The following is a 17,387-nucleotide window of genomic DNA, read 5'->3' as shown; positions in this document are numbered from 1 at the left end:
CTAAAACAAACAAATAAACCAAACTATGGCATGAAAAAATATATAGACATTTTATCAATTCAATTGAAAGATGTTTAGAAGGTTTTAAGGTGCCCTCCTTACAATGGTGCGACTTTTGTCAAGACCCTGGGGCTGGAGAGATAGTACAGTTGGTAGGACATTTGTTTTGCATGAGGCCAACCCAAGTTTGATTCCCAGCACCCCACATGGTACCCTCAGCTCATCAGGAATAATTATTCCTGGCCCATGAGAAGGGCCACTTCTCATGGTGCTTGGGATAGTTGAGGGTGTCAGTGTCGGAACAGCAGGTCAGCATTGGTGTTGTTGCGGAGGCCATGCAGTGCAGGGTTTCAGACTCTGGATCCTATTTATGTGAGGCATGTGTGCACTCTATCACCTGAGTGATTTCTCTAGCCCCTCCATATAGTCTTTGTGGGGGGGTGGGTTACACTGAACAGTGCTCAGGGACTATTCCTGGCTCTCTGCTCAGGAGTGATCCATGGTGGTACTTGGGGGACCATATGTAATTCTGGGGATATGAACTGGGGTCAGCAGAATGCAAGGCCAGTACTTTAAGCCCTGTCCTATCCACACTGCCCATCAACCCATACACTCTTGGCCCAATACAAGTATCTTGCATGATCAATATAGTCATTAAATAGTCATATTTGACAATATATGACTATATTCAACATATAGTTTTATATTTATATTTAATATATTTAATACATTCTCTCTTTGAGGTCTTCCTTGATCGCATCTCTGCACTGCTTTGCGAGCTCTGACGTTAGCTTGCGGTTGCCTGAGGCATGCGCCAAACCACGCTGGCGAATAAGCTCAAGAGTTTTCGAAGACAGGTGTTTTTTTGTGGCTATCTCTCTCTTGGCGTTCCTTGCACATTCATGGAGGTGCTGAACCAGTCGATCGTATTCCTAGTCAATGTTGTCAATGACGGCATCTTCCCATGTTGCCGCAATAGTGCCAAAGAGCTACCAGTTGGTGGTCGTTCTGGGAGTTCTCTTTTTAAACTTTCTCCCCGCTCTGTGAAGTAGAATTTTGCACGAAGGAGACGGTGGTCCGATCCCGTTCGGAATTTTGGGACAACAGCAACATTGGTCAGGCAAAACCGTCGATTGAATATGATGTGGTCTATTTCATTGTGGAATCGTCCACCGGGAGACTCCCATGTCCAACGTTTAGATTCTGCCTTCTGGAACTGTGAGTTACCATGGATGGTCTTAGTCGACATGATGAACTCAGACAGTCTCTCACCCTGTTCGTTCCATTCTAGGCCATGGGTCCCGATGTGAAGTTCTTCAGCTGATCTTCTTGGTCCTATCTTGGCATTAAAATCACCTACAATGATCTTGTAGAAGGTGTGGTCTTCTTTATAGAACTTCTCCAGCTCCACGTAGAACTTCTTGATTTCTCTTTTATCATAATGAGATGTTGGTGCATAGATAACAAAGATAGAAACTGCAGGCAGTGAGCCACATCTATTCAAATGTAAACTTCCAATTGGGTTGTTAGGCATTCGAATGAATCAATGCTTTTGGCCAAGTTTGTGTTGACAAGGACACTGACGCCTCCCACACCTCTTTTATCGCATGTTCCGAGGAACAATTCTTCTCCAGTGTCGAAAACGGCATGGTGAGATTCGTGCCTTCTTGTCTCGGTCAGACCAATGATGTCGTACTTGATCATTTGCGCTTGTACCATCAGGTCCTCGATGGATGTATCTGATGCTAGCGTACGTGCATTGAAAGTACAGACGATCATTTTTGTCTTCCTTCGTTGTGGCAGCCTAGTTCGGCCTTGAGATTTTATCGGCCTCTCCTTTCTCATCCTTCTCAGTGCTGCCATGTCGGTGAAGCCTTCAGGGTCAGGTGAATGAGACCAGTTGTAGTTACTGGTTTTGGCATATCGAATACACAACGGATAGCTTGCCAGGCTCTTCCGTGCGGGCAGAATACTCTCGGTAGCTTGCCAGTCTTTCCGAGAGGGATAGAGGCTTTTGGGGCGACCTCTAATCGCCCTTGTAGGTGTTACCATATTTGAACCCTATCAAATATGGTACGACAATTCCAGAAGATGGGTATTTAGTGTCTTATGATGTGTCGCGTGGACGCAAAGCGGCCGCGTGGGTCCGGAAAGTGTCCTGGAGTGTGGCAGCGGCTGGGTAGTGGAAGTAGTGTCAGTCAAATACATTTAATACATTAAATTTGATATGCCAAAAACAGTAACAAGTCTCACAATGGAGATGTTATTGGTGCCTGCTTGGGCAAATCGATGAACAATGGGAGGACAGTGCTACAGTGCTATATATATTTAATATATAAACTAAATATAGTCATATATAGTCACAATATAGTCATTAAAAATAACTGGGGAACTGGTATTGGTACACTACTATTAAGCAAACGACAGCTTTTTCTTGACTTCTGCCAGTTTTCCCATTGATGTTCTTTCATTTATTTATTTTTTTGATGTTCTTTTAAACCCGGGATTCTAACCCAGAACCCAACATTTCCTTGTTCATTAGCTCTCTGTAGTGTCCCCTGATCTGTGGCCACTGCAAAGTCTCTGTTTTCCAAGAGTCTTTACAATCAGCTTCTCCCGGTTAGATTGAAGGTCTGGATTTTGGAGAATTATTGAGGGTAACAGTGCCCCTTTTTCATAGTGAATCAACTGGGCAATATGTCATCAACACCCATTAGTATCAATGATGCTAACAGATCCTTTAGTTAAAGTGGCATCTGCTAGTTTCCTTCACTGTAATGTCATTTTTCAATTTTCCTCTTGGAAGTAATAATTTAAAAATGTCTTTAAATTGTTTTTGTCTATTTTGGTTCTTGGTTTATACTTTAGTGGTGTTTGGGGCCATCCCTAGCAGTGTTTGGGTAATTTGTGCTGCTGGATGGTGAACACTGAAGGGCAAGGACCTAACAATGGAGGCTAACAGTGGCCTGACCAAACCCCCTGCACTTAGGGGAGCCAGAAAAAAGACACAGGTCCCTTCTTCCAAGGACTCCCGCTCCCTAGGACAGTCCTTGGATGCAGTGCTGCTGCTTTCCCAGAGGGACATCACTGTTGTTCTGGGAGTGGCTTCCCCATCAGAGGGGTCCCCCCAGAAGCCACCCTATTTCCCCTCTCCTTGGCCTGTTCCCTGCAAGGGGGTGGGGGGTTTGGGGAGGGAAGCTGGGCTGCCCCAAGGCCCGGAGGGGGAACAGGCTGTGCCTGTTTGGCTGGTCCTGCCAGTGACCAAGGCACTCAGGCAGAGGGAGGCTCACCACCTTTGACCTAAAACCAGACCCTATGCGGCCCCTGGAGGAGGCGCAGCCCCATCACCTACTGAGCCTGCACCCTGAAGGGCTCCCCCACCCCGAAATCCCAGTGCTGCCCAGGGCCCCAGGCTTCCTCTCTGAGGTATCTTTAGTCCATTCTCATCAGGAACTTTTTCAAGAGCCATTTCCATAAATGACTCTGTACTCATGATTACCGGGCTGGGCCCAGACGCTTCCACCCCCAAATTAAAGGGAAACACCCTCATGCTGCACCACATCAAGCCTGCCATGGCCAAAAATAGACCCAAGGAGCTGTGAGCACGGACGGACACAACCTCCAGTTCAGAGCTGGGGAGTCTTCCAGAAGGATGTGGTCAGGTGACACATCCCCTCTGCCCCGGTACTGGGTGGAGACTGGGTGGACCTCCACACCCTGTACCTCACTCCTAGGGGCCCTCACTGGGGGACAGGAGCAGGCACCCCCTTCTGATGGGAGCTGCATCAGAAGGGTAGAGACTTGCCAGGATTGTGTGTCAGGTTAGGGCCCCCCATAGGGACTTTCTGGCTGGAAGCCTGTGGGAAAGGACCAGTCCCACAGTGCGTCGGGATGGCAGAACTAGGGCAGGGTGGAAGTCACCAGTCTACAAGGTCCTCCTGTCACCTGGTGGCCTAGGATTTTGCTGAAGCCACCTTCCTCCAGGCAGGGACTATGGGGGCTGGGAGTGTGCCCATTGTCAGCAGGCAGGACTGGCTCACTTCCCTGTGACCAGGCCAGGCCCAGTCTTCCTTGCTCTCCCTGCTTCCTGATGCTCCTCCATTCAGTCTTCACTGCCTAAGGGCTGCCTGCGGCCATGGGGCTGGGGGAGGGGTGCGGTGAAGACTTAGATTTAGTCCCTGCTCATGGTTTTTTGGGGAGAGGAAAAAGCGACCTGACATGGTTCTGAATCAAACCAGCGGAAGACAAACACAACACTGAATTATGGAAGGAATCTGTCTTTGGGTGGAGTGGGGGGTTGGAAGACTTAGATTTATGGAAACACCCTCTTTTTCTTTTTTAATATTACATCAGCAGTGCTGGGGGTGGCTCCCAGCAGTGTTTGGGGGACCATGCTGCACCAGTGACTGAACATGCATGCAGAGCACAGCCCACCACCCCTTGAAATATCTCTCATTCATTCCCCCTTTCAAGGAGAAACAAAGGTGAAGGTGCAGTAGGAGCAAAGGCACAGAAGTAGGATATAATCTGTTCCATCGACTGAGTTCCTGCCGAGAGGCAGGCATCAGCTGCTGCACAGGACATTTCACCTAGTCCTACACAAGGAGACCTCATCGTGTGTGTGTGTGTGTGTGTGTGTGTGTGTGTGTGTGTGTGAGTATGGTGCCAAGAAGCAGAGTCTCATATGTGGCAGGCAAGAGCTCTACCTTTGAGCTCTATCCCCTGCTCTTTACTTTGTCTTAATGGTGAGAAAATGAACTTCAGAGACTTTAAAGAAACTGGATAATATCTCAAAACTACAAAGGGGACAATTAGAATTAAAATTCAGGCTTACTGACCAAGAAAACCAAAGCAAAGATAAGCAAATGGAGCTCTATCAAACTAAGAAGCTTCTGCACTGCAAGGGAAACAGGGACCAGAATAAAAAGACACCCCACAAAGTGGGAGAGAATATTTGCCCACCACTCACCTGATAAAGGCTTGGTATTCTTTCTGCTGTTGCTGTTTTTGGGTCACACTCGGCGATGCACAGGGGTTACCCTTGGCTCTGTACTCAGGAATTACACCTGGTGGTTCTCAGGGGACCATATGGGATGCTGGGAATCGAACCCTGGAAAGCGGCAAGCAAGGCAAACACCCTACCCACTGTGCTATTGCTCCAGCCCCAAGGCTTGGTATTTAAGATGCATAAAGCACTGGTGGAACTAGATTACAAGAAATTACAAGAAAAAATAACCAACCCATCAAAAAATGGAGGGAAGAGATGAACAGAAACTTCTTCAAAAACTATATACATGGCCAAAAATTGTTTTGCATCATTATCACAGGGAAATTAAAAATGAGACAAAAAAACAAGATATTATCTCATACCAGTGAGTTTGGCACACATCACAAAGAACTGAAACAACCAGTGTTGGCATGATGTGTGGAAAAAGAGACCTTCATTCACTGCTGGTGGGAATGTCAACTGGTCGGCCTTTCTGGAAAACAATATGGACACTTCTCACAGAACTAACAATTGAGTTTCCTTATGATCCAGCAATTCCACTTCTTGGCATCTATCCCAAGTGTCCAAAAACTATTCATAAAAGACACTTACGCTCCTATATTCATTGCAGCACTACTCACAATAGCCAAAAATCTGGAAGCAACCCAAGTGTCCAAGAACAGATGACTGGATAAAGACATTATAGTACATATACATAGTGGAATAGTAGTTGGCTGTAAGAAAAGATGAAATCATGGAATTTTCTGCTATGTGAATGAATCTTGGAGGAGGAGGAGGGTGGATATTCAGCAGTGCTTCAAAGCTACTCTGGGCAGTGCTTGGGGGGGCCATATGCATCACCAGGGATCTAAGTGGGATCTGCTGGACAAGGCAAGATCCACTCCCCACCCTTGTTTTTCTTTTTGGGTCACTCCCAGTGATGCTCGGGGGTTATTCCTGGCCCTGAACTCAGGAATTATTCCTGGTGGTGCTTGAGGGACCATATGGGATGCTGGGGCTAAAACCCAGGTCTGCTGTATAAGAAAGGCAAACACCCTACCCACTGTGCTATTATTCCGGGCAGTCCTGATGTATGAATGAATCTGGAGAATATTCACTGTCACTTTCACTGTGAAAATTGTTGAAAATTGTTCAACAATTTTCTCCAGTGGGTCCAGTAACCATCTCTATTTGACACTTGTTACTGTGTTTGGCATATCGAATACGTCATGGGTAGCTTGCCAGACTTTGCCGTGTGGGCAAGATACTCTCGATAGCTTGCCGGGCTCTCAGAGAGGGGCAGAGAAATTAAACCCAGGTTGGCCAGGTCGGTCACGTGCAAGGCAAACGTCCTACCCATTGTGCTATTGCTCCAGCCCCTGGAGAATATTAATTTAAATGAAATTACTAGAAGAAGAGGGACAGATACAGAATGATCTCTCTCACATGTGGGGTATAAAGAAACATAGTAGGAAAAAAACAAATGCCCAAAGGCAATAGAAACCAAAAGCTGGTCTTTATTAGTTAGTTGATAGGGGTGATGTGCACTATGCACCGGTGGTTGGAGGGGACACATTAAGAATGGTGGAGGGAAGTGGACAGTCTGGTGCAGGGTGTGATATTGGAATGTTTTATGTGCAAAACCCTACCAATGACCGTTTTATAACTATGGTGCCTAAAATAAAATTTAAAAAATAATAAAATTAAATTCAGGCTTACTATATCCATAGAGAGAGAAGTATAAGAAAATACAGAAAAGCTTTATTGATAACCAAAAGCTACTCAAAGTTTACTAATTACTAATACAGTAAATGTGGGCAGTCCTGCAATGCAAGACAAGTCTACAATTTATTTTTTGTCAGTGCTGGGAAATAAACTTTGTGCTGCACATATGCAAGGGTCAGTGGTCGAACTTGCCTTATAGGCACGAGGTTATAAGTTCAATCTTTGCATCACTGCTCATGAGCCCCTGCACTACAACTTCAGTATCTGCTGTACCACACCAGAATGTGTGTGAGTACCACAGTCTGATTCAACGCTGTTCACTGCACCGACTGACAAGCTGGGCTCTGGACTGGGAGAGATAGCTTCTTTGAAGAAGAGCACGGGGTACAGGCAGGGAGCCAGCCTGCTGTGTGGCCTGGAGAAAATCACCAAAATTCTTTGGGTCCCCAGATCTGGCAGACAAAGATAAAGGAGTTCTGGGCAAGTGGGCACCCTGACGTCTCTACCCATCCCTGAATCTCCCATGGGGTGGAACCAAGAGTGGCTCCATTTACAGAGGTGGACACGGGGATCAGTACGGGGACTGAAGGACCTTGAGCACACTCAGAGAAGGTAGCAGAGTCCTGGTATGAATTCAGTCGGTTCAAGTCAGTACCACAATCATGGCCCCTCCACAATCACTGCTGACAGCTGATTTGGTGTCGATGTTTATTATTTGTTACTTCCAGCAGAAGAGCAATGCTGTGACGGAGGGACACGGCTTCCCTGGCTGTCACAGTCCTGTCACTAGAACCAAGTCTGACACAAGCTGATAGTACCCAGCTCTGTGGATTGCATGGCTCCTGGGAGCTTGGGGCCCTGGGCTGAGGGGTAAGTATGAGAGGGTGTCTCTCAGAGCCACAAGTCATGGGCCAGAGTGACAGGACAGTGATAGGGCACTTTCCCTTGCATGTGGCAACCATCCCATATGGTCCCCTGTGCTTGTCAGAAGTAATCCCTTATTGCAGAGCCAAGAGTATGCTCTGAGCACTGTTAGGTGTGCCTTCCCCGCCCACCCACCACACACACACACACACACACACACACACACACACACACACACACACACACATCCGAGTCACAGGTCAGCCTGGAAGCACCTCATTTTTCTGACACCACCCTTTTGGCCAGATGAGAAAGCAGAGGCCAGGGAGGGAAGGGATGAAGGGATGTGGCTGGGATACACAGAAGACAATAGCAGCCCTCCTGCCACACAGCTCAGGGTTTTCCCTCCTCCAGCACAGTGATAGCCACGATAGGCTCCCCCTGTCCCATGAGAGAAACACTACTCTGTCCCTGTCCTGTCCATTAGTGGGTCCTGCCCAAAGGAAGCTAAGGGTCTGGCAAGGCTGAGTGCACCAGGTTATTCAGGGCCAAGAGTTCTGTCCGTACCTCTGAGCAAACCCAACAGGAGGCCCTTGGGCTCTGGGTCTGAGGAATGCACAGCTGGCTGCTCAGGAGCCTGAGGAGGCCTTGTGTATGTGTGTGTGTGTGTGTGTGTGTGCGTGTGTACGTAGGCACAGGTGTTGGAGCCCAGGCGTGGGCGCTGCTTCCCAGCTGCTCTGCTCTTAGACCCCATGGGGCTTCAGGGGCTGGGCCTCCCAACCAGGGGTTGATCTGGGAGGCGTCTAACCCTGTATCTGCTCTGTAATCACCAGTTAAACTACTCAGCTGAAAAAGTCTTGGGAGCAATTAGTCCCTGGGACAGGGCTGCTGGCCACCCACTGCCTGGGCTTCCTCTGAACAGAACAGCTTGTTAGATGCCACAGCCATAGATACGTGAGACCCAAGGAAACATACTCAGCTGGTGTGGGGACAAGCCAGGACTTGGATGTGCCATGTGGCCGTGGGCTGCCACCTAACCTCTCTGAGCCCATGAAAGGGGGCTGGGAAAACAGCTTTCACGAGTGGCCACATGGAAGCAATGAGGACTTACAAGGTTCTGGACCTCAAATGTTAGCTTTCAGCTGGAGAATTGGTGGATTCCCCTTCAGGGAGGCCTTGAAAGTCTGTTTCTGGAATCTGCACATGTATGACATGTAGGGGTATGCCCACCCAGGAACACTGAGGCTGGCCAGATCTGGGAGGGGCAAGGGTCAGCAGAGAGCAAGCCAGTTTCACCCTACAGGATGAATGGATTATTGCCCAATCACACATCTGAGGATGCACACAGGACCCTATTTGACAAGGAGGCAATCACACACCTGAGGACGCACCCAGGACCCCCTTTGACAAAGAGGGAGCTGATGCTCAGCGTAGGGGGTGGGACTCCCCTATGAGAGCAGAGGTCGCGGAGCCAATCCCAGGGTAAGAGGCCACAGGGTTCCAGTCCCCAGAGAAAAGCTGCAGGGCCAGTCCCCGGGGCAGAGGCCGCAGGGTTAGTGCCTGGGGAAGAGACTGCAGGGCCAGTGCCCAGGAAGAGGCTGCAGAACCGCTCACAGCAGCTCCATGGGGCCCTGTGTACCTTGACCAGGGGCTTTGAGACAGCAGAACAAGGGGCTGGTAGTGATCTCTTGGGGTCCTTGCATGAGTGGGATCCAGATCCCAGGTGGCACTGAGAACCCGGGACTGAGCTTGGCCTTGTTCCCAGGCACTGAGCAGCCGCTGCCTCCTGCTGCCTGAGTTCCGGACTAGCCCCAACTCTGGGGTGGGGGCATAGGGTCTCCGTGACTGTCCCCTCTTCCTGCCCAGTGAGGAAGTGACAGCCAAGGACCCACAAACCTGCTGTGGCTCATCCTGTGTCGCTGCCACCCTCCCTGGCCACTCTCCCCACCTGGAAGCTGCCTCCTGCTGTGGGATGTGGCCTCCTGGAGCAGCGGATGGAGGGGCCACTGACACCACGAGGGTCCGAGCCGAGGCTGCTTTGCCCAGCAGTGACAGGGCTCCCGTAGGAGACGGGGACAGATGCGAGTCCTGGTGTCCGGGGCTGGGGAGGACTAAGACCGAAGGCTGCAGCTGACAGGAGGCTGGCAGCCTCCCGACTCGGCCCCACAGTGCTCCTCACCTGCGAGAGCCGGAGTTGGGGGTCTGCCCCCACTGACTTCACAGGGGCACAGCCAGAGGCCGCCAAGGCTCCGGACTGCAGACCAGGGTCGGGGACAGCGCAGGGCAAAAGGCTCCGGGATCTGGAGTCCAGGTCGCGGGGAGGAGGGCTGGGCCCTGCGCGCAGACCCAAGCCGGCAGGGCCTGGACGCTGACCCGACGCTGAGCCGTGTCCTGCGCGCCGGGCCAGGGGTGACCCCTCGGCTCGGGTCCGGCCACCGCGGCGACGCGCCCCGGGCTGTCCCGCCCGCCCCGTCCGTCCACGGCGACAGCCCCGCGGCCCCGGTGCGCGGCGGCGCGTGTCCCCGCCCCCGCCGGCCCGCCGCCGCGCCCCCCGCGCACTCACCCATGTTCACGAAGCTCATGACCAGGTCGGCGCGGCCCAGGCGCCGCTCGAGGGGCCCGTCGCGGCCGCCGCCGCCGGCCATGGCGCGGTAGAGGTCCAGCATGAAGCGCGGCGCGGACGCGGGCAGCCGGGCGGCGGCGGGGGGCGCGCGGGGCCGGGGCCGCCCGGGCAGCCCGAGCACCGCCAGGATCTCGCGCTGCATGTCGCGGCGCTCGCGCGCGCCCAGACGGCGCGACGGGCCCCCGGGCGGGGGGCGCGGGCCGGGGCCGCCGCCGCCGCTCAGCGCGCACAGCGCCAGGCCCAGGAGCCAGAGCGGCCCGGGGCGCGCGGGCATGGCGGGCGGGCAGCGGCCGCCGCTCACCCGGCGCGCATCCGCCCGGGCTCGCCGGCCACGGGGCCCGGCCGCACCTGTCGCGGCTCCGCGGCTCGCGACGTCCCGGGACCCGCGGGCGCGGGCCGCTCCCACGGCTGTCGGGGCCGAGCGAGCTCCGGGGCTGGCGGGGCGGCGCGGCGGACCCGGCCGAGGGGGCGCCTCGACGTCTGGGAGGCGCGGCCCGGAGTGCGGCCGCCGGCGCGAGCCGCCCTCTGAGTGGCGCGTCCCTGGCCCCGCCCCCCGGGCCGACCAATGGGACGGCGGGGCGGGGCCAAGGCCCGGGCTCCGACCCTCGAGGGGCCCTGGGCCGGTGCGGGAACCGCTGGTACGACTCGCCCGCTGGGAGTGGGCAGTTCGTGCAAGGGTCCTGCCGCTCAGCCGTCCGGGCCGTCAGGGTCGTCTTGGGTCTCCCCCCAGGCACTGACTCAGGCGCGGGGTCTGGCTCTGGGCCCCAGGACAGCGGACCCTCGAGCGCCCTCCGCCAGTCCCCGACCCCGGGCTCGGTGCTGCGGGCGGCTCAGGCGCGGCCTAGAAACGCGGCGTGAGTCCCACGTGCCGGGGCCCGCCGGGGTCAGCCAGGCCCGGAGGGTGACCGCATCCCTGCGCGGCCGCAGCCCGGGGTCCTTGTCGGTCCCGGCGGCTGGCCTGGTCACCCGGTGCCTTCCCCGCTGCGGCCCCGCGCAAACCGTCCCCGGGGCGTCTCCTTCCCGGGTAAAGCGCCGTCGCGGCTCTGCGTGCGCACCGCGGGGCTCCGGCGGCCTCGTAGCGCGCCCAGTGCTGCTCCGGCTGTCCCGGGTCGCGCACAGGCCTCCAGCGCCGCCCACGGGCGCTGGTCCCCTCCCGACACCACCTCTCGACGCCGAGCATCCAGTCCCTTTGCGATTTCACTTGCTTCCCACCCGGACTTGAGAAGACGCCTCGGGGAACTGCTCTTGATTCACTGTCCTGTATGCTCCCCTCTCGGGTGGTCCTTCCTCCCCCGTGTTTCTTTCGTGCGGGGCAGTGACGCCCAGACGGAGTTGGGACGCTGGAGGAATTGGCCCGGAACTCCTGGACGTCAGGAACGGTATTGGGAGGCGTGTTCCAAGGAAAAGGCTGAGTGAGGCCCTGGGAGTGGGGACAGCATGCCGGAGGCAGGTGACAATGAGCACTCTCCTCACCAGGCAGGTTCTCTATCAATCCACGAAAGATCTCACGCTGCTCTAGAATAAAGACCATTTATGCCCTTTCTGAACGGTAGAGCACCGTGGATGAGAGACTCCTCCAGGCTACCCAGACACACAGCTAGGCTGGACAGGTGGCCACGTGCAGGTGAGCTGTTCAGCAGAGCCTGGGGAAGGGGGAGGCAGGTGGACAAATGACCAAGCTGAGGCTGGAGGGGTGGGCAAGGACTGACCACAGGTGCTGGGCAGGGAGACTAGATGAATGTTCTAGACAGGTATTATGGTGACCCAAAAGGATTCAGGATCAAACCTCAAAATAAATGTGATGTTTTATAAAATTCACAGTTCCCATAATCACTTCAGACACTTCGCTGTCACATAAGTCACTTCCCCCATCCCTTCCCTCCCCTTCCTTTCCCTCCCCTCCCCTCCCCTCCCCTCCCCTTCCCTTCCCTTCCCTTCCCTGTTGTTGCCACTCGGGCAGCAACACACACCCCTCTGGTTGTGATGCTTATTGGGGAGGTCACATATACCCAACTCTGAGCTATCTGGACTCGTAAGTTCCTTGTTTTTATATTTAGGCCACACCAGGCCATGCTCAGGGGTTACTCATGGCTCTACTCAAGAGTTACTCCTGGTGGTGCTCAGGTGGGGGACTGAACCCGTCAGCTGAGTGCAAGGCAAATGCCCTACGTGCTGTACCACTACACTAACCCCAAGTTCTTAAACATGATGCTTTGACCACATGCCTGCTCTGTCTTACTCAACAGGTTCTGTCCACTCTGCTTATAAACCCAGAGCATTCGCTGCTCTTTCGCCATCAAAGTGCCCTAGGTCAGACAGCCTGGGTGCAGAGGGACCCTATTAGAAGAAGGGAGATGGATCAGGGCCTGCAGTGCAGGAGGAGGTCCCGTGAAGAGGGTCATGATCCTTCCATGGTGATGGGTGGAGGGCAAGAAAGCTGATAGGAAGCAGAATCCACCAGGTGGAGTGATTCTGCAGAGGTGCAGTGCCCCATTGAGTCAAGGTCTCTGAATCTACTGCCCTGGACCCCTGGGCATCCCTTCCCAGTCCCCATATGAGTCCATGTCACTATATGTAGGGCTTATACCTCGCCTGGAACCTCAGTTCGGTTTTAGGCAATGCTGGTCCCCCAACTAGATGGGAGCAGCTGATTCTGTCTGCTGGCCTCATTCAGTAACAGCAAATCCTTTCAGTTTAGTGGGGAAGGGGAGAGCTCTGTTCTTCATCTGCAGTGCCTGCTCTCCCAGGGGCGACATAGATGGACAATCATTTCCAAAGGCAGAATGACAGCAGCATCGAGGCCTGCCAACTCCTTGGAAGGGCAGTGGAAGTTGGGGTGACTGCCTGAGAGGGAATTTCCCAAACTAGATAGAATGATATCAACCAATAGGTTTACCCAGTCACCTGCAACTCTGTCACTATGGGGAAATAACATCTGAGCTGTTTCTCATCTATTGTCAGACAGGGAATGGATAGGAGGCCTGTAATGGAGATTCAGTGGGATTGTAGATAGAACACCTGGTACTGTGACTGACAAGAGGACATAGAAGTACTCAATAGATGTTAGTGTGTGTGGTTCCGGGAATGGAACATGTGATAACACATGTAAAGCAAGTGTTGTACTATTGATCTATATCCTTATCCCATGTTACTCTCATTTGGGGCTGCCACACTGATGGACAATAGGTGTAGGATCCAATCTGGGTCTCCTGCTTGCAAAGCATACCCTCCAGCCCTGAGCCATCTCCCTGGCTATTATTACTGCATCATTCAAGGTCCAGGAACTGACATCCATCCTCGACCATACCAGGCACCAAATCTGCATTACTTACTTAACATCTACATCACAGGATTGGCATTTAAACTTTTCTTGGCATCCCTGTATTTCGTAGATGGTCTTGAGTTCAGATATTATTTAATGAAAATACACTTTCTGCAGATTCATCAACTAGCTGAGCTTCAAGGGAAAGACTGTGAGAAAAGCCTGAATTACCTGATAAGAAAATCCAAGTGACCATAATCCTAACTGAAAAGATGCTTTTGCTGCCAGGTCTGGAAGGAAAGAGCAGATTTCGATGAATTCAGGGGAAATATTGAGCCTTTCTTTCAGAATCCATCAGGCTGCATATCCCTTTTAATTTAGGTATTTGGCATCCAAGTTTTGGCAAATGTGCATCCATCCAAATTTCCCTAATCCTAAAGAGTATGGCTTAATGACTAATAATGCAGGTGTCTGAATGTCCCAAGCTCCATTTTCCAGCCCAATAGCCACTGGAATTAGTTAATATTTGGCCACTCTACCTTCTGGAAAACCATTTAGGCGGCTATAGGAAATAGGAGTGCAGACTTGAATAGAGTCAGGAATTCGAGTCAATGTATGCTTTTGCCTCTTGTTTAATCTGTATCCTCCCACAAAATCCTTTTTAGGGGGTGGTGTCAGGAACTGAACCCAGGTTTCATGCATGCAAGGGTAAACACTCTACGCTGACCTGATACCAAACCACTCTGTCCAGTTATAAAAATATAAGCTAGACTTGATCAGCAATTTGCTTCCACCTCTGAAATTCTATCACTTAGGAACAATTTCTTTGTACCTAAACTGTGGAAAACTGGCTGCTTTTTGAAAAAAAAAAAAAAATCCAGGGTCGTTGTATCTTGTTTTGTTTTTGGGTCACATCCTGCAGTGCTCGGGATTTGCTTCTGGCTCTGCACTCAGGGATCACTGAGTACTCAGGAGACCATATAGGGTGCTACTGCATGCCAGGCAAGTGTCCTACCTATTGTACTACTGCTCTGGTGCTTTTAAAAAAATTTTTAACATACAAATTTTACACATTGGTATTTGTTTCATCACATAACATTAGCTTGATTTTCTTTGTTGCCTTGTTAAATTAACATGCAAAAATAAGAAAAAATCTAGTAACTTATCTAATAAGGTATTCTGTATATCTTTTGATTTGTAATGTATTTTTAAGTACTCAAACACAACCATACATCAGGCAACAAATGATATATAATGGTTAATAAGAAAAATCAGAAAATACAAAATAATTGTTACTGCAAGCAATTTTAATACAAAAGTGTGTCTTGTTTTCAAACAGTTCATTGGTAGAGCTTCAGTTTCTGCCTCAATTAAAACCAATTGAGATAATCACACAGCAACATGGTCGGAGCTGAAGAGGAACAGCAGCTAAAAAACAGGAGCCCCCGAGAGCCCCTCTTCATGGTCACTTGGTCAGTTGACTTTATTACGCACAAAAAAGACGGAAGCAAACGGGACTTGTTAACAAGTGTGCTGGTGAGCTTCTTTAAAGGATGAACAAGTGTGTTTGTGTCAGGTCCACATTTTCAGTATAGGCTCGTGGAATTCATTCCTCAGTTTGTGGGAAGTTGATCAATCATTGAAATAAATAGCAAAAAATGCAGATAAACAAATCTGTAATTCACGAAACCACCAAGCAGTCTCCCCTTGCCAAGGATCTGGGTCCCCATGAGCACAGAGTTATTGGTGGCTGGGCTGGATAGGAAGTTATAAAGCAGGACTTTTAAAAACCCCAATGTTCGGACGTTTTCTTAACAGTTACATTTACCCCTGAATTCTAGCAGCTAGTTGTCCTTTAAACACCCAGTACTGAAACAGTATTCAAAGACAGTATTGCAATGAACCCCTTTTGTTATATCATGTGCAAACATTACCTAGATGAGGTTCTCTTTCTTCAGCTAAAACCACACAACATTAAAAACAATGGAAAAAGCAATTAGAGGGTGCTTTCCCCTCAGTTCTTGCTAACTGAAGTGTCTGTGATTTATAAAAGAAGTTCCTTAAAACACTGCAGGAGTTTTTTTTTTTTTTTTTAATATAATTTATCTTGCTGAGATAGCAAGTCAAGTTTATAAAGAAGATGCATTTAGGAATAATCCTAAAAGATAAAGCAGGTTTACACCCTGCACCGCGCAGAAACCCTATTTAGAGGCTTTCCCCCCCCTTAATACACATTTGTATTTTGACCTTTATCTTCCTCAAATATTTCATTTCTGGACCCCATCCATTACAGGGTTACCAGGAGGCAAATTTTATCTACATAAATATTCACATGAAAATAGTAACTTACAAAAAGAAAAAAAAATAAGGCAGCTTCATAACACAATTATTCTTTTACACTTTTAACAATATAACGTCTCCTGTTCAGAATAAATATACACCCAATGTATGGAGCAGGATTCAAAGTGGATAGAGGTTTGGGGGGGCGCTTATACAGTGTTATCGCTTGGGACCTGGAGTCCTCGGGGAGGCAGTGGTGGTCTTCTTGGACATGGTTGGGATTTTGGAAGGCTTGTTAAGCCCTCTCCGGGAACTGCCCTGGCCCCCTGCAGCGCTGCTTTCTGAAGTGTCTGAACAAGCAGACTGTGTCTCCAACAGATCGAAGTCAGAGGCATCGCTTCCTCGCCGGCTGCTGGCTCGACTCCCGGCGCGACTCCCGGCCCGACTCCCAGGGCGACTGGCTGACTTTTTAGGATCTGGAAGTAAAAAATGAAGTAGTAGTCTAATAGCAGAAAGTGTGGCCTGAGGCTGGGTTTTGATCCTAATACCACTTGCTATATTGTGTGACCTGAGCAAATTAGAGCTTTTCTAGATCCATCTTTTCATATGATTCACTGATCCCTATTCCTCTGTAATCTGATTTGAGAATCCTACCTTGAGCAGAATTCTCAACCCAATCCTCAGCGGTGACCGCATGTGCACCCTCAATGAACCAAACTGGCTGCTCTGTGGCCTTGGCCCTGATGAGAGAGCCTGGCAGCAGAGCCAAAGCTTGGGCATAATGGGAGTAGGTGCAAAATGATGGAAACAGGGCCAGGACATGAAGCCAAATACCCAGGCTCCCACAATGATATCGACAGGTGAACTGACCTGATCCTTCCCTGCTTTTCCTAGCTTACTACCAATGCTAGTAAGTGTGGGGCATCGGAAGATGTAATTAATCGCAGAGGACCACCAGCAGAGTACCACTGGGTGGGCTTTCGAGGAAGGTCCTGCTTCAGGTCATCTTTTCTTTCCTTTACATTCTTTCAAGTAAAATATTTCTGACCCAGAAAAGGCCAGCTGGGTTAGGCAGTGGAAGCCTCTGCACTCATAAAGCAAAGTCAGAGCTAGTTGTAGGAGAGGAGAAAAGTGAGGCCAGCCTGCAGGTCTCTCAGTCTAGATCTAAGACCTACTCTTAGCCTTTGCTCCTTAGGGAGCAGTTGAAGCCGTGGTCATAGGCTGCTGTTTCCTAATTCTTATTCTTCATTCCTTTTTTGCTCTTTATTCCTTCCTCTTCACTCCTCATCCTAATGCGTAGGAAGTGGGACGGGGGCTGGGGATGTAGTTCAGTGGTGAAGATCAAGCCCCGCATGTGTAAGACTTGGGTTCAATCCTTAGACACATATAAATTCATATTCTCTCTCTCTTCTTAGACACATAAATATTCTCTCTCTCTCTCTCTCTCTCTCTCTCTCTCTCTCTCTCTCTCTCTCTCTCACACACACACACACACACACACACACTTTCTCTCTCACAAGTCGGGAGAGGCAGCACCAAAGACTACTGCACATGTTCTGTGTAAAGGAGACTGGAGTTCCATCGTGGTACACGGTTACCTTACACCTTAGCCCTGTCAGGAGCAACTCCTAGCCCTAAAAGCATTC

The 17,387-nt window shown here is 50.8% G+C and overlaps 2 protein-coding genes across 25 annotated transcripts in view; both read right to left on the bottom strand.

Moving 5' to 3' along the window:
- The window catches only part of LOC130032091 (bone morphogenetic protein 8A-like), a 28,181-nt gene extending 17,708 nt beyond the window's left edge, over positions 1–10,473 (bottom strand). The window contains exon 1 of the mRNA XM_056123717.1: positions 10,140–10,473. Coding sequence (XP_055979692.1) covers positions 10,140–10,473 — 334 coding nt within the window. The remainder of the gene's footprint in view (positions 1–10,139) is intronic.
- A 4,219-nt stretch (positions 10,474–14,692) lies between these two features.
- The window catches only part of MACF1 (microtubule actin crosslinking factor 1), a 403,924-nt gene continuing 401,229 nt past the window's right edge, over positions 14,693–17,387 (bottom strand). For all 24 annotated transcript variants that reach the window (XM_056123700.1, XM_056123697.1, XM_056123710.1 and 21 more), the window contains one exon: positions 14,693–16,217. In XM_056123700.1, the coding sequence (XP_055979675.1) occupies positions 15,961–16,217 (257 nt within the window). In that variant the 3' untranslated portion in view covers positions 14,693–15,960. The remainder of the gene's footprint in view (positions 16,218–17,387) is intronic.

This window comes from Sorex fumeus, unplaced genomic scaffold (genome assembly GCF_029834395.1).
Source record: "Sorex fumeus unplaced genomic scaffold, SorFum_2.1 ptg000047l, whole genome shotgun sequence".
In the NCBI taxonomy this organism is placed as follows: Eukaryota; Metazoa; Chordata; class Mammalia; order Eulipotyphla; family Soricidae; genus Sorex; species Sorex fumeus.
The sequence above is the reverse complement of the archived record's forward strand: the minus strand, read 5'-3'. Positions and strand labels throughout refer to the sequence as shown.